This window comes from Halyomorpha halys, unplaced genomic scaffold (genome assembly GCF_000696795.3).
Source record: "Halyomorpha halys isolate HHAL.00 unplaced genomic scaffold, Hhal_1.1 Scaffold709.1, whole genome shotgun sequence".
Lineage (NCBI taxonomy): Eukaryota > Metazoa > Arthropoda > Insecta > Hemiptera > Pentatomidae > Halyomorpha > Halyomorpha halys.
Window position 1 is genome coordinate 1 of NW_027112191.1, and position 26292 is coordinate 26292.

General features: G+C 29.2%; 1 protein-coding gene across 1 annotated transcript in view; it reads left to right on the plus strand.

The window, feature by feature from the left end:
* Positions 1-1064: 1064 nt before the first annotated feature.
* Ptp36E (protein tyrosine phosphatase 36E) overlaps positions 1065-26292 on the plus strand; it is a gene marked incomplete in the record, with an annotated part of 427312 nt that continues 402084 nt past the window's right edge. Inside the window, 1 exon segment of the mRNA XM_067050192.1 lies at positions 1065-1250. Within this exon segment, the coding sequence (XP_066906293.1) occupies positions 1223-1250 (28 nt within the window).

Consider the following 26292-nt stretch of genomic DNA (forward strand, 5'->3'; position numbering starts at 1 on the left):
CAACCAAATTTAGATTCCACAGGCCTCTATGGAGATATTCTTATATAATTTTATCTTTGTACAGTTTGGGCTTTAGTTAATTCTAAGGACATTTTTGCCCTCTATCATCCTTGTTGATATTTAAGAAAAAAAAATAATGTTTTTTAAAATATTCAATAATAAGTTTGTAATAAAAGCTGTTATTTAGAGTTAGTTAGAGTGTCCCTGATTATGGAAGGGTTAGCCAAAACGTTGGACATTTAAAATAATTAATAAGGAATATTGAGATAAAAATAATAATAATAATCTACTAAACAAGTTTAGTAACATAATTTATGATTAAAATAATTTATATTTAAATGAAAAAGTGACAAATATAGGTAAATTTTGACCAAGGCAGAATAATCTGAAAATGTTAAACTGTTACTTTTTTGGACCTGTCGATTTTTGTTTTAACTTATTTATTCGTTAAATTATATCTGTTAACGTATTTATTCATTTAAGTATTTCTTTTAACTAACTATATATTAGTTTTTTAAAATGTATTCGTTTATTTGTTTTTCTGTAAAATCATCTACTGATATTACTATTATGTCTTTGGTTTGATTTTACATTGCTATCTAATGATAAATTCGTTTAATTTGTTTAACGGATCGAACATGAGTGGTGGATCACTAGAGAGAGTCTGAGAGAGTGAATTAGGAAGAATAAATTTGTCAATTAAATGAAATAAAATTGTAAAATAGAAAAAAAAAATGTAATATATCTGATCATGGATTGATTGGTATGCTGTGTATTGTAGCAATCCAGTGTACTTAGGCAGCATGGCTAAATTAAGCATTTCTCTCCCTAATCTAAGGCTGTGAAATAATAATTAGATTGGCCGAAACATCGGACATTTGAAGTTATTAATGAAGAGTGTTGGGACTTTATAGATATAACTCATTTTAATTTAATAAAATTAAGTTGTTCATAACAAGCGTGAATTCACAAGACAGTTCCTCGGCGGTGCAAGAAGTGGACTAAGCGGCGACTGGCGGGGGGAGGCGGGGAGGGGTGAGTAGAGCGGCAGTCGTGTGCCGGTATCGCTGCCAAGCTGTCGTCTCTCCAGGCGTCCGGGTCCGGCGGGACCAAGCACCGCTCCCGCTCCAGCTCCAGGTTTCAGGACCACGAGAAGCCGAAAAAGAAGAAGGCCGGGAGTAGCGTCTCCCTGGTCTCCATACCAAACACCATCAAGTTGTCCATGCTCAACAGCGGTCTCATCTCTTACGGTAGAGTCTTCCACTTCTGCAACACACTAATGTCCACCAATCATTCATTAGTCACATATTATTTCTTCACTTTTTTTTATCATTAATTAAAAAAAAATTAATTATCTTAACCAGCTTACGGTTGAGGTGTCTTAAACACTGATTATACATTCATCATTTCTCCTCAAAGTGCTTATAATATTCTTGATATTTGCCATTATTGGAAATATCTTGTACAAGATTCAAAACCATAGTACAGGCTGTTATTAAAGAAAAACACCATACATTGGTATTGTGTATGTGGTATTAACCGGGTATAAAATTTTTAAATTATCACTAGTTTAGAATTTGGTGAATTTTAATCCTTAAATACAATAAATGTAATGTTGACATGTTTCGCTACCTTATTGTAAATAAATAAACCCCTTATTAAAAATCTTAATAAAGAAATATCTTGTTGTAGGAGTAATGGTGTTGTTAATGTATACCTTAATTACGCTAAAATTTTCAAATCATTGTTATCCCTTAATTAAAGAAATTATAGGGAAGATCTTTCATCTTTTTATATATTCGTCTGTTATACCCATTCTTGGCTTTCAGCAGTCTTTTGAAAAAATTTAGCCATTTAGATCCAATTTATTTTTAACATTTCATGAAACCTGGGATTACCCGAATCGCCTATTTCTTTTTCTTACACAAAATACTTAGATAGAATTGTTGGTTATAACAGGAAAGTTTAATTTCGTTTAAAAAATAAAATTCAAAAGCATATTATACATAAAAGATTATTACTTTTTTATAAAAGCTTTTGCACAAAAATTTTTTATTTTCCGAAATATTTGCGGACGAGAAATATTCAGATATATTATTCCGTGTGTAATGAAGTTGTAAATACAGAATATTGGATTTGTAGTAAATTTTTAGTTTACTAAAAACTGTAAAGAAATATTTGTATTTCAAGTATGTGATGTTATTGCAAATTTTAGTTCAATAATAAAACTAATATCTAATTCATTTTCAAGTACTAAAAATTAAAAACAAATTTGAGTATGTTTTAGGGATTCAATAACCTTAAGTAAAACATACTTAGTGGTATAAATCTGTAATGAGTTAGTATGTGTTAAATAAATTTAATAATTAACATGGACACCCGCTTTTCGTGGAAAACTACTATGATAAATAGATTTCTAAGTTTCATTAACATGTAACAAAAATTTCGATCAAAATTTGTTTTTTATAAGAAAAATTTTCTATAATTTTCTAGCTAATAATAAGTTATCAATTTCAATAATATTCCTACGCAATTATTTTGCTGATATTTATAGCAATATCGCTCAAGAAAACTATTACATTTTGTTTTTGTGTTAATTCTCATCTAAAATCTCACACAATATGAAAAGCAATTTGTTTTCTTTCTCTAGTGAATAAAAATCTAGAAATTAATGTCCAAACATATGAGTAATCTAAAAAAAAGATTATCTATAATCTGTTGTGTAAATTTTGCTATTGAATTTAAATTTCTGAATATAAAATTGGAAATATTTATTTAGCTGCCAATACTAAGTTGATAGGCATGCATATGATTCACAAATTATATGATTATAATTTATTTCTAAATTTGTAACCTCTTACACATCCTAATTCATATTTATTATTTATTTATTGATTTTTAAATCCAAAAATTACAATAATTTTATTTCCTTTGTGTAAGTAAATACACATTATATTGGACTTGATTAATGTAATCTTAACTTCAATAACATATTTTAATATTGCAATATTATAATTATAACAAAAATAAATTGGTTGAGTGTGTTATATAGTTTTCATTAAATTGATTTTAATTAGGTTTGTTAGTTGACACTTTTGGGACAAAAAATAAAGAAAGAAAGAAGTATAGATTTTCAAAACGTTACATTTTCTGAAATTTAAAAAAAAAAAAAAAACCTAAACAATTTCTAAATAAATCTATTTAGTTTGTAAAACATTATTACAACATTAAACATTATATTACAAACTATTATTCATTAAAAGATATCCAGGTTTATTTTACCTATTTATTATAGATAGTTTCATTAAAAAATAATTTTTTATCATGTTATGTAAGATACAAACTAGGAAGTTTTTAATTTTTCGTTCATAACAATTGAACTTAAAGTTACAAATTTTATTCTGGCTATAATAGAGTAATAATAATTTTGCTTGGAATTATTTTTAATGTTTCAATATAATGAATAATTAAAATTAAAGATTTACAAGAGATAAAATTTGTCTTTGATATGTTTTATAATACCTTTTTTTCAACCTTTTAAAACGTTTTGAATAAAATTTAAATTAAATTAATAAGCCACGTATATGGTAGCTATTCTTAATCTCTTATTCTTGTGAATTCAAGTTAGTACGAAATTGTAATTGATTGTAGAATTCTGATTAAAAAAAAAAATTTCTAAAAGTTTCTTTAACATCATAATTTAAATTTACAATATAGATTTCGTAATATTACCAGCAATACAATATTGATGCCTACAATGAAATATAAGTTCGGTTATAATTTTTTGTTAACGCCCGTTTAATATTTTCTTATTACTCTGACATTTAATGTCTAATATTTTCACTCAAGAAACTTTAATTCACTACATCATATATGATGGAAAATATGTATCAATTGTTGGTGGACATTGGGCTTGTAACAAGAGTGAGAATTTGGTTGGAAATTACTAATAGATATTTGTGGAAATAATATCTCCTGCAAGTATTAACAAGATTTTAATGTGTTGTATGCTCATATTTGATTAGAAATTAATATGTATGAAAATACAAATTAATATTTAATAATTGATTCCTATAACCTTTATAAAAAATCTATATTTTAGAATGACACTTTTGTTTGGAAAGTTTCTTGCTCTTTTTTTATTTACGTTTTATGCTTAATAAATGTTTTGAATTCATGTTTTTCTTATTTCTGATTTTTAATGTTTAAATGTACCTGTATATTTCCATACACAATAATGAAAGCCGTGGTGGCTTAGCAGGTTAAACTGTCCGCTAAAATGTACCTGATTACGAACACAAATATTGTGGGTTCGAATCCTGTGGATTCTCCAAGCAATTAATCCACTCCTCAGTTACATGATACCAACTCAAATGTACTGAGTATAACAGTGATGATCATACTCTTTGTACCTGAATCGAGGTTATCTAGGATGTTGTATAGTCATGGAGGATTTGCTTCAGGGAAAGAAATATAGGTACTGTGTGCCTATATCCTCTCTCACACGGTAGAAAGGATACCGCAGAGTTATCCCGAAAGGGTTATGGAACTGTGGGATGCCTACTTCATGGAAAACATGGTTCGTACCAACAACCTCTCGAGTTGTCCTCTCCATGGTGTGATTCCGTAAGCATTAAATTTCTGCAAAAAGACCAATTCGCGTGGCCAAGGATCGACGATGTCTATAGTTTCAAGAGATCGGAGTTCCTGGGCACGAATTGCAGTGTAAAGCTGGGAGATGAACTTGTCTGCCTCCTTTTCATCTTGGGAGGGGGGAAAAGCAGTACGTCCGGGATTCATTTCGTACGATGATCAATATCATGGTCCACTTCTTATGGTATACCGATGATTTTGATATCCAGCAATTAAGCTGGTATTACGGAGCAATAAGCAAGCATTAAGATATTCTTGGCCCTAGGAGATGCAGCAAAGAAACTTGGAAGCCTAATTTTATGTTACCAAGTTTAAGTATCTGAGTCGGAGTGGTGGTTAGGGGATGACGGAATGGCGATGGCCCCTAAATGTTGTAATCAATGATTTATTTTTGAAATAAAAATATTTAAAGAAGGAAGATTATTTCCACTGCACCTAATTAATTATTAAACATTCAAATGATTAATATTATTATATTATAAAATTATTCTTACCAAACACTACTAATTGATTATTAGTTTATGATAATATTATAAGATTATACTCACTACACCTTACTAATTAATTTTTTAAATATTTCAGCTTTTTTTATATTGCTTTTAATATTGAAACGATTAATATTATTATATTATAAAATTATTCTCACTACACATTACTAATTAATTATTAAAATTTAAGTTTTTTTTTTTTTTTAATATTGGCTTTTAACATTGAAACGATAAAGATTATAAGATTATTCTCAATACATCTTACTAATTAAATATTAGATTATAATAATATTATACGATTATTCTCAATATTGCTCACTAATTAATTATTTAAACATTTAAAGCTTTTTTCAATTTTTTTTTCAAATTTGAACTTTAAAATTGATACGATTAATATTTTAAAAATATAACATTATTATAATAGTATGCGATTGTTCTCACTACATCTTTTTAATTAATTATTTAATTTTTTCTTTTCTTTTTTTTCTTTTTATTTTTTACTATTGGTCTTTAACATTGTAACGAGTAATAGAAAAATTCCGTACCAATTATTCAGTCAACTGACAATGAGAAATGATTCATTTATTTTAAAATTGGGCACTTCAGAATTTGTCAATTTATTTTTAAACTTAAATTTAAAAATTCAAATGTTTTCTTTATCAAATGAAAGATTTTATTTAATTAGAAAATATAATTATCAAAAGTAGAAATAGACCTTCATTTAATCGAATCGATGTAAATAAATAGCTTGTAAATAATGTAGGCATAAAAAAAAAAAAATGCCACTTACTTGTCAGCTCGGAAACCTTTGTAAAATATAAAAGCAATTTATATGGTTAACAACACAGTTAAAACATTTAATAATGCTAGAGCATTTAATGAACAGTTTCAAAAGAACTTTTTTTTTCAGTGACTTTTTCTAATAACTTTTCTTTCTTTCTCTTCAAGCGATGAGAATTTAATTAATTTTTAAAATACATGTTTTTAATCCCTCCAACGATGTGGCAGCCAAGTAAAATAACTATGGAATAAAGATAACATTAAAACAAAAGTTTCAGAAATTGTGTTTTTTTTAGAAAATGGTTCTAAAATCAAATCCCAGCTAATGAGTTGGCCTTTGAAAGCATTTCCAGTTAGGTTTTTAATGCCACCGTGATTTGTCATGTGTTCTAACCCACAGCGAAATGAGACTCACTAATCAGCCGTCAGTCGACGTATTTTGGTCAGCGCGCCCCACTGTTAACGCCATATGTTATCATTCCATGTTAATCGTTATTAAAATATTACATATTATAATATTTTGAGTGTATTAGTAACATTTCAAAAATTAAAAAAAAATTTACTGCTTTGCCGTAACCAAATTTTTCCGAAATAGTTCCTTCATTTTTGGGAAATAATTCCGAATTCAAAAGGTTCATTGTAGCAAATTAAACTATACTAAATATTTCAACAAAGAGTTCATTGACCTCAGGCATCTTCTTTAAAAAACATTCTCTTAACTCTTACTCTTGTTTACAATATATTAAGAATACGTCTGTTGCATTGCATGTAAAAACATAACATCTCTTTTGACTTTGGTAAATAAAATATTTTCCACAGGACCTCTATATTGGATATTCTCAGTAATTAGAAAATTATGTTAATGATTATATGGGCCGTAAGTAATATGAACTTATATAAATTTAAAGCTCATTTCTGTTGTTCTTGAACTATGAATATTATTTTATTTATAATTTCAACACTTTCTTGAGACTGGTTAATATTGTTTAAATAATTAAAATTTTATCCATTTTAGTCTCAAAACATTTTTATTCCATTTATAAGTCCGACGTTTCGGCCAATTCGGTCATCCTCAAGGACAATCTATTACAAACAGATTTTATTACAAATATGATCTTCAACAATTCCAAAACAATTAACAATATTATTAATAAATTATGATAACTTAATAAAATTTTAGAACCAAATATTTAGAAATTAAAGACATTAGGATTGAGACATTAAAACATTAGGGAATCATATAAATTTGTTAATAAGCAATAAGGTTACAAATATTGCTGTGATAAATTTTACTGTTGCCTGTGATAGATAATTTTAATTTAAAGAATTGACTAATTAGGTAATTATACATAATCTAAGAAATTCATATGATTCCGTAATGTTTTAATGTCTCATAGGGTAATTTGAGGACTGATAGAAATGATCTAGATAGAACAGCCTGCATGAAGTAGTTTAAAGTTTTGGTTCTAAAATTGTATTAAGGTACGATAATTTATAAATAATATTGTTAATTATTTTGGAACTGTTGAAGATCACATGTGTAATAAAAGGTGTTTACAATAGACTGCCTTGAGGATGTCCAAATTGGCCGAAATATCGGACTTATGAACGGAATAAAAATGTTTTGAGACTAAAATGGATAAAAGTGTAATTGTTTAAACTTAATTAATGAATATTATGGTGGATGAGCTTCACTTAGGATCCCATAAATGATTTATTTATTTTTTTATTTAACCATATCGGCCTGGTGGGCCTTACATGGTTAATATAAGAGGTACATTAGTTTTTTTTAAACAATTGATTAAAGGTGAGGGGTATAGCCGCTACAAAAGACATTCCTAACTATATACAACGTTATAAATAAAAAAAAAGATAAAGTAAATAGATTAAAATAATAATTCTTAATAAAAGATAAAAGTAATGTTAATAACAAAAACAATGACATTTATAGATTTAGCAAACTAATTGACTTCTAATGTAAAAGGAAAGAAAGTTAGTTTAAGAAAAAGATGAAGAGAGAAAAAAATTAAAATCAAATAAAATTTGAGAATGACAATAACAGAACTGATAAATACATAACTTATAACAGGATGTCCTGCAGCAGCCAGGGCTTCAGTCTTCGGGATGAGGTTGGGTTTCCCAAGTTGTAGGTCACTGCTCCTTTAACTGTAGGTTAATGGGGGAGGGAAGGTATAGTCTCATACAAAAGACTTCCCTAATTATATTCTATGTTATAAATAAAAAAAAATTAAGATAAACTGAATAGATTAAAATAATAATTTCTAATAAAAGATAAAAGTCAAGTTCATAACAAAGACAACAATAACATTATGGATTTAACAAAATAACTAATTGACTTCTAAGTGGAAAAAAAGAAAGTAAATTTAAGAAAAGAAAAGAAAAAGAAGTTAAACTAACATAAAATTTTAGAGTGGCAACACCAGAACTGATAAATATAGAAGTAATAAGAGGATGTCCAGCAGCAGTCTGGGCTTCAGTCTTCGGGTTGTGGTTGGGTTTACCAAGTTGTAGGTCACTGCTCCTTTAACTGTAGGTAACTGGGAGTGGAACTTCATGAACCTTTTTTTGATGTAATTCTCTATTGTCTCCAGTTGTAATTCCCGATGCAATTGACTGTCCATAAATGATTATGATATGGCGTATTCCAAATATATACGGTTATTTAAAGATATGGGAATGGAAAAGGTTGTTACAATTAAAAGTGTGGGTAATGTGCATAGCTTCAAAAATCTCTTTGAATAAAACGATTTTTTTTTCACGATAGAAGAAAGATGTAAATTTTTCATTAAGGTTACCCTAAAGTCCTATTCATAAAAAGGAAAACATATTTGGGTGTGCTAACTATTGAGGAATTAATATCTTCTACTAACAGTCTTATAACAATTTGCTAAAAGAAAAGCAGGAGTCTATTAGGGAGGCTGTTTACATCGTGCCTTACTCCAGGTATCCTGAATGTCTACCCCCTAACCCTAGAGACCCCTGACCCGACTTTATACAAAAACCAAAAAAGGGCCGGAAAATTCGGATTATGTTAATCCGACACGGGGTTAACCAAAGTTTAAGCATTAGGACTATTCTCGAGAAGGAATAGTGTACAATGCTCATACATCATCTATTTGTCAGATTCAGAAGTGCGTTTGATACTATTTGATGAGATCAAGTCTATTCGAGAGGTAACAGCCTCTAAATTATACTGCTTAGTTGCATTCATCCATTGGATTTTGTTATGATTATGAACGAAACAAATGGCTATCCGAATGTAAGGAAAAGATAAAAAATAAAGGAACAAAAAAGATCAGACAAATTTGGTTGGGCAAATTCTTGGATAAGATGGTTTGAAAAAAAAATTAAAACAATAACAATTTACAGTAGGTTGGAAAAGTTGTATATCTGTGCAGATTTGGAGATATGTTGCTCGTTTATTCAAAGCATCGAAAAAAACATTCTTTTCATTGATGGGATAGCAGAGAAGATATTTATATGTATTAATCAAGAATCAATCAAAACACATGAGGAATGTACAATGAAAAACAGGAGTTTGTAGAAATTACAAACAACCCTTACAGGTTTCATAAAGTGGATACTTTTACATATGTACACTTCGAATGATGTAGACCTCGAAATAAAACAAATATTTATTTAATAACCATACACCCTATTTTGGGCTTAGGGAATATCTTATGATGTTATAAATGACCTTGATTAGACCAGTGCTCAAACACGCCTCTGAACTATGGTCCGTACCAAAGAACATAATGTTACTGGTTAATGGAGGTACCATTGCAACAAAGAAGTTTAAAAAAATGTTGTGAAAACCTAACATAATTACCTGGAATTAATAAATTGAGGTTGACCAGCCATGTGGCGAGAATGAAGTTGGATCGTACCGCAGGAAGAGACAGAGACTGCAATGGGCGTATCTCGAACGTCCGAGGTGCCCGAATTTACTTAATGAAGATCTTTTAATTACTTGTTTTGTTTTTGAAGAGGATTAAGGAATTTTTTTTTAATGAAATCTTCTAATTATATCATAACAATTATTCCTACCCAATTTATTTTTTTGGCTTATATTAAAAATATTATTTTTTAAAATTCATATACATCCCAAAATTTTACGGTCAGAGTTTATAGTTTATTTTGTTCTTTAAATTAATAGAATAGAATAGAGTATATTTTATTTGTGAAAGAAAAATTCATTACATAAAACATACTTATAAAACAAAACCTGAGTCTAGTGCTCCATTACAAAAAATAAATAAACGAAAGGTAAACAAATGCTTCCTAACAAAACAATAAACAAAAACTAAAACCTATTGGATTATACAAAACTATAAACATAATATTCATTATAACAGAAAATCTTAAAATTTTTGGAACTTACCTCATAAACTATTTTATTTTTATAGAATTATTTTTAAATTTATAGATATATCTAAAAAATGTTAGAAACAAAATTAAATTTATCAAACCATAAATTTGGTAAACGTACATTAGACTATATCGTACCATATCTGTTGAATCGCTTACCAGAATAACTAATAAATAAGTCAACCACAAAAAAAGAAATATTTAACAGGGCTCTTTCTTACTTTCATGATTCCTAATAATTTATTTTGATTCACCAAATGACCATATCTGCCTGTATTTTTTTCTTAACTCCACATAATTTATTTACTATATTACAATCTGTATTAGAAATGTATGTGCTTAGTAATAGATATTATTGGATCCTTGTTTTTATAATATTCTGTATCATTTTGTTTTATTCTCATTATTATATTAATTCACTAATTGTAAATGTGCAGCTTTATTATTCACCTCAAAATCCTTTCAGTTATTTTTATTTTATTTTCATTTTAGTAGTTGTTAATTAAAATATCAATTCTATCACTTTAGATCAATACATATTGCACTTATCTAGCTTAAAAATTGTATAGCCTCCACAAGGCCCTAATAGTCTAAACTGTAATATTTACATTTCACTTATGTCTATATGTTTTATTTGTTATTTTAGCACGGGCCGTTGGATGTTATCAGCTGGTCGGACCGTATTGGATGTAATTTTTTAATTCAATATAACAACAATAAAAAATTACTCCATTATATTAAAGTTAAAATAATGGGAATTGTTTTAAATAAACGAAAGCGTAATATAAGTACATATATTAATTGGCTTTGAAAACCATTTACATGCCACTTACAAAATCAAAATTGTTAATTACCGTTACAATATAAATATAGAGTCTGTTTAATTTAGCTTCACTATCAATTTTCAATAAATTTTCGATGTTTTTTAGGTCATAAGATACGGATATGGTTATATATATTGTATATATAAGATATATTGTATTATTTCTTTAAAGGTTGGACGATGTAGGGGGATGTGGTACAAACCATTATTGAAATAACTTTTGCAAAATAGACAGAGTTTGTTTACCTTGAAAATGAGAGAATTTTTAAAAAAAATTATATAACATTAATCATTCAACTGAAGTAGAGATATATTAAGAAAAAAAACAACTAAAGAATTAGGAAAAAAATATATAAACATAGTTGTATCCTTAAAGTGAAATTAAAAGACACTTGAAATATATCTTTGAAATGTTTTGCACAGTTTACAATTTTTTTTGGAATTTTTACTAATATTAAAAGACTATTTGATCTCCCTCATCACCTAGACCTTCAAAACTCGGCAGGTTTTTTTTTTATGTCGTTAGCTAGGAACGGAATGTAGCTATTTTCGTTACAATCCGGTCTCGAGAAGCGTCGAGAATTCCGCTTGGACGGTTCGCTTAAAAAATAAATTTATTTTAGTTAAAAGAAAACAACCAAAATTTTCTAATGTGATTTTTCAAGATCCAGAGCAAGGTGGTAGGAGGGAGGTATTGAGGTGGGGGGGGGGATATTACCAGTTAAATGTTCAGCTGTCTTTCTAAACTTGGCAGGGGTCGGATAGTTCGGTATTTAGGGGGTCCTCGCTTCGGTTGGGCCGTGGTCTAAAATTAAAAGTTCATCTCGCCGCACAATTGTTCAAATTAGAGCTAGCAAGTCCATGGTTTTACTCCTTGGCTTGATAATGATACAGACCAACACTCATTAATCTTTTAATATCCACCGTAATCTTTGTAATACAACATGTTACTGAAATTCATTGGAATATGAATTGAAATTTACAATGTAAAAGATTTTTTTTTTTTTTATCTTTAATGGAATTTACAAAAATAATTATACATTTAGTAAATTTGATGTAAATTATTACAGAGTGATACAGGCTGGTAGAGAAACTGCCCGTTCGCAGCACTCTAATGAGGTTTTTTCATTAGCATGTCACGTGGCCATCTTCTTTTCAGGCGCCTCAGAGGATTGTTTGGAATAGAAGAGAAAGCTAGGTTAGACACTAGTGGGTTAGGGAGGTTAGGTAGCTTATAATGGGAGGAATGATATCTGGTTCTGGCTAGTTCGGTTACATATGGGACATTATGGTCTTTATGGATAATTTTATTTGTGAAATAGTGAGAAGCATTTAGAATTTTTAATTGAATACGAGAGGAATTCAAAGGTTCAGTGGAGCCCCAAAGCTCAACTCCGTATATCCAGATTGGTCTTATTACAGTCATGTAGATCAGTCTTTTGTAATGAATTAGAAGTTTAAACCGTTTGTCCAGTAAGTTTTGTATTTAAATTTTCTCTTGTATAAATGAAAAGTTGTACAAAGAACGATATAGCAACTAACAACATGGATTTATTGTAAAATTACTCTTATTAAATCTCGAATATTTATACAATTTATGTAGGAAAAGAGAGGCGTGTTTTTACTTTTACTTCCAAATTGTCTGAACACAATTATCAATTACTTATCAACGACAATAATTATACAATAATAACAATATATGATAATTTAACTTTTACTTCCAAATTATCTGAACACAATTATCAATTACTTATCAACGGCAATAATTATACAATAATAACAATATATGATAATTTGCAATTAAAAGTGTTTATGTTTAAATGAAAAATTGACAAATATAGGTTAATTTTTACTATATTATATTAGACATGGCATAGCATAGCTTGCAAATCTTTAAGAGTTTATGCGAGGCTTTGAAATTATAGTTAATTGTCCCTGATGATGACTAGATTGGCCAAAACGTTTGACATTTAAAGTAATTAATAAATAGTGTTGATACTTTATGGATATAATTAATTATAATTGAATAATAAAAACAGTCACGAACTAGATTGAGAAAATACACCGAAAATTTGTAACATCTTCTTGGGTTGGGGCGCAGGTTCCAGTGCGCTCGGTTCGGAACGTTGTGGGTTCGATTCCCACCTGGGGCAGTTAAATACTCATTTTTCGGTGGTCCCGAAGAATGAATCTCGACACTCCCACCTTGGTTAGTACGCGGCGGCAACTTAGGTAGCAGTCAGGGGTTGGCAAAAAGGACCACTAGGCCCACTTACTGGACTTGTTCCCCCCACCAAATACCAGTACTTAGTAGTACATATTGTGGACCGTTTTCAAGATTTACTATATTTTTTTTAACTTAATCTTGTATTTTTTTGAATCATGATTCATAGATTCTTATATTTGTATAATTATATTCTACTTATAAAAGGATAATGATTAATAAGACTTTAAAATTCACACTTACAAAAAAATATTAAACCGTTTCTAACTCTAAATAAAAACATTTGTAATTTTTAAGGGATTTGTTCAAGTTTAAAAATGCTTAAATATAAAAAATACGATTTTATAGACATTATAAGATATTATAATTTTTTTTATCGATAGTTCATAAATTTTATAATTATTTATTCATATATACATTACTTTTAATTTTTAACACAACTTAGTAAGCTTAAAACATGAAGAATGATTTTTTAATGTCGATCTGATTTGACGAAGTATTTATTGAACGAGATAGGAATTAGGACGTGTTTGCACTCTTATAAAACATTTTAGTCTCTTTGTAAAATATTAGTAGAAACTAGTTCAGGAATGTAGCAAATTTTAGATTTATGTTCACCACGTTTATAGATCGGATGATTCAGTTCGATCAAGGTTGGAGGGAAATGAGTCAAGAGTTCGAAATAAAACTTCCCTTGCACAATTTGGAATTATTTCATACTTAGCCTCAATTGATGATGCTTCATTGTGATACATCTTAACGTTATGTTGAAAGTCACGTGATCAATTCACCAGATTTTTTGTTCTGCATCACGCAGTGGCACCTTTTCACGTAAATTTCCACAATCAAACAATATCTTGAATTACTAAGTACGTAAGACAATCGAATCCGGCTGGACAGAAAATTGTTTTCTGTTACACTGTAGCCGTGAGTCAACCCTGTGGGTTCTGGAGTCTTCCTGGGGTCCACCCATCTTCATAAAAATTGAATACTCTTAATGGGATAAAAATCTGGCGGTCGAGCGTGATTCTATCCAAATCACCTCCTTGCACAACCGTTGTTCTAGTAACAGTACTTCCTTACAAGTTACCTGATTTGCCATCGAAACCTGTGAAATTAATAAAATACTTTATGGGGTTATGTTGAAAACCGATTAACTAGATGTATCAATTCACTAAATGTAATAAAATATATATTACGAATGAGTCATTAAAAAAATAAGAAGATTTAAATGTGGAATAAATTTTATAAAACGTGTTTAGTAACAAAACTAGTGATAGATAATGTTATTTTTGTTTTACAAACGATTTAATTTCTATTTAAAAAAAAAAAGGAGGATTGATAAAAAAAGGTATTAAGTAAGCATTATAGAGTAAAAAATCCAAGTTATTAATTAGTTTATTTATATTGTTGTATATAAGTACAAAGTTCCTAAGTCCAAAAAATTAAGTTCTACTTTAAGTCTGTTCAGTTTTATACGAGAACTGGAATTATTATAAATAAAATATTCTTGTTTTCCAAACGATTTAATTTATATCGACTAATAATAAGATTGTTGAAAAAAAAAAATCAAATTTTTAAATAAGTGGAAAATAATTATATCATTGAATGTTTAAAACGAATTTCTACAAATACAATATGGCAGATTTGAAAATTAAATAATTGTAAAAGTAAAGGCATACAGTTTCCATAAATTTTTACGTTATATCTGAGTTTTATATTTAGCTGATGTATAATTTCCGATTAAATTTTGGAATTTCCAAATGGCAAATTCAAAGTTATAGCTTAATATCTTCCTCTATTAGAGATTTTTTTTTAGAGAAATTAGGTGTCAGATTTAAAAAAAATTAAAATTTGTGGTTTTTAAGAGTTTGGCGATAAAATATAGATCAACTTTCTTTTTTTTTATGTGAGCCCTTCAAGCGTAAATGAACCGTGGCCCCTTTGAGAACTATTGTGCGATGTTAAAACACCCCGATTGCCTTTGCAAATTTACACTTATTGTGTGGGCCAATCGATTGACATAGCTTAGGGTCAGGAATACAGTCACAGCGAGAATGGTTGCACTAAAACCCGATATCTACATGATGTGATATGCAGTTGCATTTTTTATGCTGTAGAAATTGCATATTAATGACTCGTTATCAGTCAGACTCAAATTTAAAAGGTGGTTATCCAACCGATAGAGGGATATTCCGACAGACTTATCACGAACCCCTGCATGATTTTTATTAATTTATTGATTTATTATAGGAAAGGATCGCTTATGTTAGACATAAAAATTAGTTTCGACTGGAATAAGAATTGGGTTTGTTACACTAACACTGTCTTAGTATATATGTATGCTTTATTTGCCATACTATGTTTTAGCTTTGTAATTCTAACATCAGATTCAGACTCAAAAATATATATAAAAAATTAAAATTCTCTTTAATTAAAAATTACTAACAATGCAATAATTCGCAACAGTTTATTTTTTTAATTATAAACGTTTGTTGGTGGATATGGGAGATTTATTATTATTTTTTTAAATTTAATTTATTACCCCTCGTATCCAATCTTTACAATCCAAAATCCTTCGTAAAATCCTCAATGCTCCTTATTTTGTTACTAATAAAACTATCCATAAAGACCTAAATGTTCCTTATGTAACCGATCTAGCCCGAACCCGATATTATTCATTCCATAATAAACTCCCTAACCACCCAAACCCACTAGTTTCTAACCTTGCTTCCTCTTCCATTCCTGGCAATCCTCCGAGGCGCCTGAAAAAAAGATGGCCTCGTGACCTTATATTGTAAACTGTTTTTAGAGTTCTACTACTGGGTAGTTTCTCTACATCCTGTATCATATCATTATGTCATTATGATCAAATTTACTGGTTGTATTTTTTATACAGTTGTAAATATCAATAAATAAATAAAATAAAAAAAATAAATTTATTACCCCCGTCGACCACCGTCGACCGTACCCCCGGATCCAATACTTGGGACTACATCTGGACAAACGAATAACTTGGAATCCTCAATCAAGACTGAGAAGACGGGAAACTGCCCGTAGATTTCGACTATTGCAGCACTTACTACACAAACGGTCTAAATCTTTTGGAAAATCTTCAATGCTCCATACTATGTCACAAATAAAATCATACATAATGACATTAATATTTCATATGTAGCCGATCCAACCCGAACCAGATACAATCCTTCCATTATAAACTCCCTAACCACCCAAACCAACTAGTTTCTAACCTTGCGCCTGAACAGAAGATAGGCTACGATACTTGCTAATGTAAAACGTCATTAGAGTGTACCAATAGGTGGTTTCTCTACACTACTGTATAACTCCATTATAATTTATATCAAATTTATTAAATGTATTATCATGTATGGTTGTAAATAGTAATAAATAAATAAATACTAAAAATTAGTTTATTTACAACTGTATTAAAAACATATACTACTAGTAAATGAAATGATACAGACGTGTGGCGATTCTACCCATTGATAGAACTCCAATAACATCTCTAGAGGTGAAGGTATAGAAGCTTTCTTCTTTCCAGACGTCTAGGAGGATTATCAAGTAACGAAGATGGCAAGAAGAGAAACCAATTTTGGGTGGTTAGGAAGTTTATCATGGAAGCATTGGTATCTGTTTCTGGCCAAATCGGCACCATACGGCATATCAAGGGTGGTGATGTGGGATTGGAGTTTAATAAAAATCAAATTATATTTAAGATAATGTGTAGTGAGTAGTGCTGAAAACAAACGGTCTAAACTTCCAATTCATTACAAAAGACTGATCTACATGACTGTAGGTATTGACTTAAGGCCAATCTGGAAATACGGAGTTGAACCACTCAACCTTCGAATTCTTCTAATATCCAGTCCTTATAGTCCAAAATCCTTCGTAAAATCCTCAATACTCCTTACTTTATCACAAATAAAATCATACATAAAGACCTTAATGTTCCATATGTAACCGACCTAGCCTGAACTAGATATCCTTACTCAATATTATCATCCATTATAAACTCCCTAACTACCCAAACCCACTAGTTTCTAACCTTGTTTCCTCTTCCATTCCTGACGATCCTCCGAGGTGCCTGAAAAGTAGATGGCTACGATACTTGCTAATGTAAAACGTCATTAGAGTGTACCAATAGGTGGTTTCTCTACACCCCTGTATCACTCCATTATAATTTATATCAAATTTATTAAATGTATTATCATGTATGGTTGTGAATAGTAATAAATAAATAAATACTAAAAATTAATTTATTTACAACTGTATTAAAAACATATACAACTAGTAAATGTGATGTTAGTTATAAAATGAAATGATACAGACGTGTGGAGAGTCTACCCAGTGATTGGACTCCTGTAACATCTCTAGAGGTGAAGGTATAGAAGCTTTCTTCTTTCCAAACGTCTAGGAGGATTATCAAGTAATGAAGGAGAAGGCAAGAGGAGAAACCAATTTTGGGTGGTTAGGAAGTTTATCATGGAAGGATTGATATCTGTTTTTGGCCAAATCGGCACCATTCGGAACATCTAGGGTGGTGATGTGGGATTGGAGTTTAATAAAAATCAAATTATATTTTAAATAATGTGTAGTGGATATAAACCATTTTATTTCAGCATATAAAATAGTTTATATTTATTTTTCTGTATTAGGCTTTGAAAGCCTTTGAAAAGGAACAGAAAATCCTTTTATTTTAAAAACTAAATAAATTTTACAATTAGCTTATACCCCAACCCTTCGTTTGTTAAAATTGTTATGACTACATAAATACCGTCCTCTCACTTATGCATTTTCTCAGGGTTTTTCTTTCTCGCCATCTTTTTCTATCTTATATTAAAATATGAATGACTCTCTGTGTATTCTCTCTTGTAACCCTTATGTCTTTAAAATCTTTTAAATCCTGTAAAATAGTCCCAAGACCTATGAGGTTGTTGCCAGCCTGAATTCGTTTTCTTTAGGTTTTCACTGAAAAATGGTGGATGTAAAACGGAAATATGATTTCGAGAATCCCAGCGAAGTAGATTGGAGCTCTGCTTGAAACAGAAGAAGGATTGCAAAACAGATTCAGAAACGAATCAGAATGATTTAAATGACTTCGACAATACTGAACCAAAAGAGAAAAATTAATTATTGTGTTGCTTTATGAAAAAATAAAATTATATGGGGGGTGGATGGAATCTCCTATATTAAAAAAAATACAAACAAAACGAATCGACTAGTAAAATAGGGACCAAAATTATCTTCAAATGAAGGAATCATTCTTTTAAACTAGAAATGGATTCCAGGATTAAGCCTTCAGAGTTGATCCAGTTATAGCGAGGTACGAGACCTCCGTACAAAATGTTTAAGTCATTATGCATCCCAAAGTTTATTTTCAATTGCTCCTTCCAGTTTTCCTTTTCATCCTTCCATCAAACCTAATCCAAAATTAAAACAAGAAACAGCTATTCCTATTTTTAAACAATTCTCATACCACTGCTGATGTATGGCTCTGAAGACTGGAGATCGGCATCCTTTACGAAAACGAAAAAAATTACAATCTTTTCAAAAGAAAGTCGTAAGAATTGCAATGGATGCTGGTTTTTAAGAAACAGCCAATTGCATCGGGAATTACAGATAGAGGAATGAGACAATAGAGGATTACATAAAAAAAAAATGGTTCATGAAATTCCACTCCCAGTTACCTACAGTTAAAGGAGCAGTGACCTACAACTTGGGAAACCCAACCACAACCTGAAGACTGAAGCTCTGGCTTCTGCAGGACATCCTATTATAAATTATTTATCAGTTCTGTTATTGTCACTCTAAAATTTTTTTTTATTTAAATTTTTTTTCTCTCTTCATCTTTTCCTTAACTTTCTTTTCTTTTTTTCCAGTCAATTATTTATTTTGTTAAATCCAGAAACTTCATTGTTTTTTTTTATCAACTTTATTTTTATGGTTTATTAAGAATTATTATTGTGATTTATTTTATCTTTTTTTTTTATTATTTATAACGTTGTATATAAATAGGGGTGTCTTTTGTAGCGACTATACCCCCCCCCCATAATCAATTGTTAAAAAAAAACTAATGTAACTCTTACGCCCACCAGGCCGATCTGGTTAAATAAAAAAATAAATAAATCATTTATGTGATTCCAAGTCAAGCTCATTGAACATAATATTTATTAATTAAGTTTAAATAATTAAATTTTTATCCATTTTAGTCTCAAAATATTTTTATTCCATTAATAGGTCCGACGTTTCGGCCAATTCAGCTATCCTCAAGGACCACCTATTACAAACAGCTTTTATTACACACACGATCATTAACAATTCCAAAACAATTAACAATATTATTTATAAATTCACACATTCAATCTAAGGTGAGGTACAACGTTGAGGCAAACGACTATAGTATCGTGTAAGAGCGGTTTTACCGTCACTGGAATAAATATAATTTTTTTTTTTTTTTTATTTTCAATTTAGATTTTTGTTTTTTATCAAAGGTTGTTTAATTTATTTGTATCATAATGTTATATAATTTTATTTTTTAGTAAAATAGTATTATTATATGCAAATTAATTATCATTGTATTGATTTTTAGGATTGTTTTTGTTTTAAAACATATTTTATGTGCTACACATGCAAGATTATTTATCATTAAATTTTACTACTTGTGATTTAATAGAATAATTAAAATTTAAGAGAATGAGAAATGTGTTGCCTTCTGTCCTAGAAATTGATGTTTGGTCTAGGATGGACAATAAAAAATTTGATTATTTCAAATTTATTTTAAGTTAAAAAGAATTTGGCACGACCTGAAGATCGTAACAGATATAAAATTCCTCCAAAAAGATATATATGTTGCTTAATTTGTACATATATTTATTTGAGTACATGTATTGATGTATTTTTTTTTTTTAATTTTAAGAGAAATATAAATAATTTATTTATATGACTGATATTTTAAATTAGATAGTGTACACATGATATAGAATTACATTAATGAGTCAATGTTTACTATTTATCCAATATTGTTTTAAAGATTAATGTAGTTGTTATGTTTGAATAATAATAAAATTTAATTGCCTCAAAAAATTTTGTTGGGACAAGAAAGACAACTGGATTTAAAAATACAGAATTTTAAGACTTTACAGTAATACTTAAATACTTTATAATCTTATTATACTTTTAGAAAATATTTAATTTTTACAACGATTTTCCAATTTAGAATAAGAAACCATTTATTTAAAATGGCAACATTATCATATTTCCTGGTTATACAACAATTGTTTGGAGTACAACCATGTTCTTGTCACAAAGAAAAAAATAATTCTAGTGGCTTTGGCAATAAATTATTATTTTATTTCAACTGATTTTTTTATTATTAAAATCAAAATTTGCATTCCATTATAGATCCCTACCTAAACAATAGGGTGAGAGGAGTACGGCCTGGTAAAAATTATATATTTATAAATGTTTTTTTTTGTTTTATTTATTGATAAGTATTATTACAATCTGCCACAAACTTGGGCAATGAGTAATAGTGCTAATTAAACACATTCATACTAAACATAAATTAAATACAAGTAAATAAATAAATTCTCTATGCGATGTAAACAGAAAAATAAATAAATAAAATTAACGTAATCAAACAATGTATAATAAATTATATACAATATTTACAATCTCGACATGAGGATCCCCGAGCCCACTCTATCACCCACGTATGAGGGGTAAACCATGGTCCTTCGAGATCACAGTGCAGAACTCACACCGCATCACTGGTGTTTTAATGTTTTATTTATTCAATACTATGTCGTTGTTTTGGAGCATATAACACAAAGAATAAATTAACATAGCTATTATTTATTAAATTTCAACTTACTTTGTGGTTTTAGGTGATATCGTTCGACTATTGATCAATTTATTTTCGTCACGTCAAATTTTACAGAAATATTTGGAATTCAGTGGGGTAGTTCATCAGCTTTATATAGATTTCAAAAAGGCTTACGAATCCATTGATCGACAGAAGGTGTATAATATTTAGATTGAACTAGGAACACCAAAGATGTTAGTAAGTCTAGTACGGATCGGTAATCATTATTTAATTAGCGCTAGAATACGTTATTAAAAATTGGATGCATACCGATAAGGGTTTAGCGTTAAGTGGTAAAATACCGGTGCTTGGATATGCTCATGATTTAGTATTGTTTGGTGAGGATAACGAAATTATAAAACTGTGATGATAAACTTTAGTAAGGAACTAAATATCGAAATAAATACGGATACGGTTGCGAATTTATTTATAATATGGTATTTATTTATTTATTAATAAATACCGTCAGCCGGATCAGATGGGTGGACGATGTGGAGGAGGTTTTAAAGCTCTTGAAAGTTGGTGGATGAAAGGAGAAAGCAAGAGACCGTGTAGACTGGTTGGCTGTTGTGGGGGAGGCCTGGGTTCTTGCAGGCAGTGTAGTGCCATAATAATAATAATAATAATAATAATAATAAATATAAAATTAGTGAATGAACACAATTTTCCTTATTTAAATATATTAGTTTATTACACAGACAACAACGCTTCGGAGTTATACCCCATCTTCAAAGTTTATATTATAAAAAGTTTCAATTATTGACAATAATATGTTCCATATTAGCACGAAGTGACAAATAAGGAGTTAATTATATATTATATAAAAACGTTAATGAGGTAAATAGTTTATGAATTGTTTAATGAATAATGTGATATAGGGTTAATGTTGTAAGCATATGTTAAATTTGTGAATTTGTTGATGGGGGATAACCCAGAAACGTTATTGTCTGTGTAAAAACTGTGTTCATTCACCGATTTCATATTAGTTTCTAGAAACTCTTCTAGTAGAAGATCATTAATTTAAAAATAATAATAATTTATTTATTTATAGTACTCGGTGACATATACATTAGGGGGAATACATTTGAAAAGGTAGATAGATTTAGGTTCTATTGTGAATAGAAAAAACGAAATTGATAAGGAAATGAAAGCCAAGTTAAAGGCGGAAAAAACTTATTATTTTCAATTAGCTTAAGAAATAGCTTCGCTCGTGCATTTTGTCCAAAATCTTTAAAGTAAAAATTGACTATTATCCTTCCCACTGTTTATTACAGATGATAAACGTGGCATTTTACACTAAGCCAAGAACTGTGTCTTAAGGTTTTTGAAAATACCTAAGAAATGTAAAATATTTGGACGGAAAAAGGATGAGCTAACCCAAGGCTACACAGTACTGAATTATAGGTACTACTGCACCCGGTAAATATAATTCAAGTATATCATGGCGGCGAATGAGATTGATATTGTAGATTTGGGGTTTGGAGATGCAATATTGGACAGATGTATATAGAACGATTGGTGGTATCGGCATAGAACCTTTGGGTCCACTAAGCCTTAATTATTATTATTGTTTATTAAATTAGTTTATTTTACAATTAAACAAAAAAACCTAAACCTCAGCTCTAGGCAACTAACAGTTTTTTTTAAAAATATCTTTATTGAAATTTACAACTGTATATTATATAATACATTCAGTAAATTTGATCTTAGTAAAAATGGAGTGTTACAGTCGTGTAGAGAAACTACCCATTGGTAGCACTCCAATGACATTTTACATTAGCAGGTCTCGTGGCCATCTTCTTTTCAGGCTCCTCGGAGGATTGTCAGGAATGGAAGATGATGCAAGTTTATAAACTAGGGAGTTTGAGTGGTTAGGAAGTTTATAATGGATGGAGTGATATCTGCTTTGGACTAGATCGGTTACATAGGGAATATTAAGGTCTTCATGTATGATTTTATTTGTGACAAAGTAAGGGGCATTGAGGATTTTGGATTGTAAGGATTGTATACGAGAGGAATTCGAAGGTTTAGTGGAGCCCCAAACCTCAACTCAATATGTCCAGATTGGCCTTAGTACAGTCGTGTAGATCAGTCTTTTGTAATGAGTTGGAAGTTTAGGCCGTTTTTCCAGTAAGTGCTGTAATAGCCGAAATCGACGAGCAGTATCCTGTCTTTTCAGTCTTGTTAGAGGATTCCAGGTTAATCGTTTGTCCAGATGTAGTCCAAGGTATCCGATCTGTTCGACAGGGGTAAGAGTAACATTATCAAATGAAACTGTAGGGCAGTAGGTAGGTTTACGACGAAGGGTAAAGGTGATTTGATGGGCTTTGTTGGAATTTATCTTAATCCTCCAATTACGATACCATTCTTCGAGGGCTGTGATGTAGGATTGAAGAGTTTGGGATACAATTAATGGGTTAATATTAACTGCGAGCTTACATGTGTCATCGGCATACGTGGTGAAGATTGGTAGAGTGTTAGGATTGTTAAGAATGTCAGCTCTAGAGACGGTGTAGAGGATGGGACCGAGGATACTATCTTGAGGAAAACCAGCGGACTGAGTATAGAGGGGTGAATAGGGACCATTGTGGTTTACTGGGAATAATCTATCAATGAAAAAGGAACCAGTGATGAGAAAGAATTTTTTAAAGAACATAAAATCGCTTTGATAAAACTCGCCTAGCCCTTAACGGCATATCCTTTTAACAGTTCTTTTCAATTTTTTATTTGTATTAAACGCATTGATACTTCACCTGTATTGTCTTGTGGACATTCTGTATTGTAAAAATTGCATAACATTGAAGGTTGTATTTTGTGCATAACCATGCCCATAAAAATAGAACGTTGTAAGTACTATTTAGTTATCTAATTTTTTTTATCTAAGTTTTACCAATATAAAACTTACAAGATGAACGGTGGTTAGTTTGATAGTGATATGAACACTAGAGATAAAATTAAAACAAAAACTCGATGACGGAAATATCAAAGTGTATGTATAGATAATTTTAACTCAATGTGAAGTATGTAACTTTTTATAGCAGTAATAAAAAAAATTACAGATATTTAAAAATATATAATTTTGAGAAAAAATAGTTTAAAATTGAATACCATTATTGACGTTAAAAGGTTTACTACGCTAATATTCAGAGGTTTAGAAGCTTTGCATAAATTGCAATTATTAATGCTCTATTTTCAAGGGATATTGTTTTAGATGGACAAAAAATTGTGATGGCGTAGTTGAATCGAAATTTATTAAAGTTATTAATTAATATATAATATTTACACTTTCTTGAGACTGGTTATTATAGTTTAAATAAAACAAATTTTATCCAATTTTAGTCTCAAAACAATCTATATTTCTTTATAAGTTCGGCGTTTCAGCCAATTCGGCCATCCACTAGGACAATCTTAAATACAATTTTAGAACCACATCAATTAAAAAAAAAAAACTTTATGCAGGCTATTCTGCCCAAGTCATTAATTCAGTCCAAAATTACTCTATTTTGTCAATTTTTCTTTTAAAATCAAAAATTAAACTTTTAATAACACAGTTAATTTTCAATATTATAATTTATCACAATATTTGTAATATTTCTCACATCACACTCAATAGCCTGCATAAAGTTTTTTTTTTAATTATGATTCTAAAATTACGTAAGATTGTCATTGAGGATGGCCGAATTGGCCAAAACTTCATAAGAATTAATAAAGTGTTTTTTAAATCTTATAAAATATATTTTTAAACAAAAAAGAGAAATTAATTTTTTTTTTAACTTTGACAGCTTTATTGTTTTTCTGAACATTGAATTGAAATAATTAAATATATAGTAGGGAATTATGCAATTTATTTTTATTATGATGTTAATGAAGATAAAAAAAAAAGAAATTGGAACTTATTATGAAAGATAAATCAAATTTTTATCCAAAATCATATTCATAAATATTCTTTATATTATATTTTGAGATTTACAGTTACAAGTAAACAATTCTTTTGTTTATTTATATTTTTTAACATTTAAAAACATACTAATACTAATACAAGTTTATTATTAATAATATTATAAAATAAATAAACTGCTTATTACATGGTAGTCATAATGTATGAATTATAAAACATTTGAAGTTTGGCCCCGGTGTAGCTTCAGAAATAAAAAATGACTCATCATAAGAAGAGAAGAACTTTAGAGATGAAAGTTAAAAAATCTAATAAATATACGTAATACATATCTTATATATTTAATATATATTTTAACATTTAAGAATTATGTCATTATAAAGATTTCATTTTAAAATAAATTATAATTTTGCTTTTAATTATAAAATAAAAGGAACTGATTTCTTGTTCTAATATTTTAATTCTGCCTGATGTCTTTTCTACTCTTATAAGATAAAACTAATGTTACTTTAGCTGAAGTTGTACCAGGAAGTACAGTGCTCTACCCACTCCATTTGAAATAATGAAAGCTAATTAAATTATAAATTAATTTGTGAAGGTTTTTTTTTTATTTTTAAATCCATTTAATTAATGGAATCCCATTTTCCCTTAATAACAGGGATGGGAAAATATTCCATGCCTAAATAATTTAAGGAAATTTCTTCTATAAAACATTCATAAATTAATTTACTCAAAATGATTTCTGTTTACTAACGTACACTGTAAACACATATAAACCATTAACAAATAGGAACTTGCGTGTTAAACTTCAACCCATCATTTCCATGTAGCCGTGAATAAATAAATGATATGTGACCTCATCAGGAATGTGTGTGCACTCCACGAAACTATATTTTCTTATATTAAACAATATTACTTTACATGGTTAATATTTTTTTTTTAACAATTTATTATAGGCGTGGGGGGGATAGTCTCATACAAAAGACATTCCTGACTATTTAGAACGCTATAAGCCCTGAGGAAGCCCTGCAAAGTGCTCATCACGAGAGTCAATTATTTATTTCATTAAATATATAAATTTCATTGGTTTAGTTATTAACTTATGTTTTATTATAAGAATTATTATTTTTATCTATTTACTTTATTATGTAACTT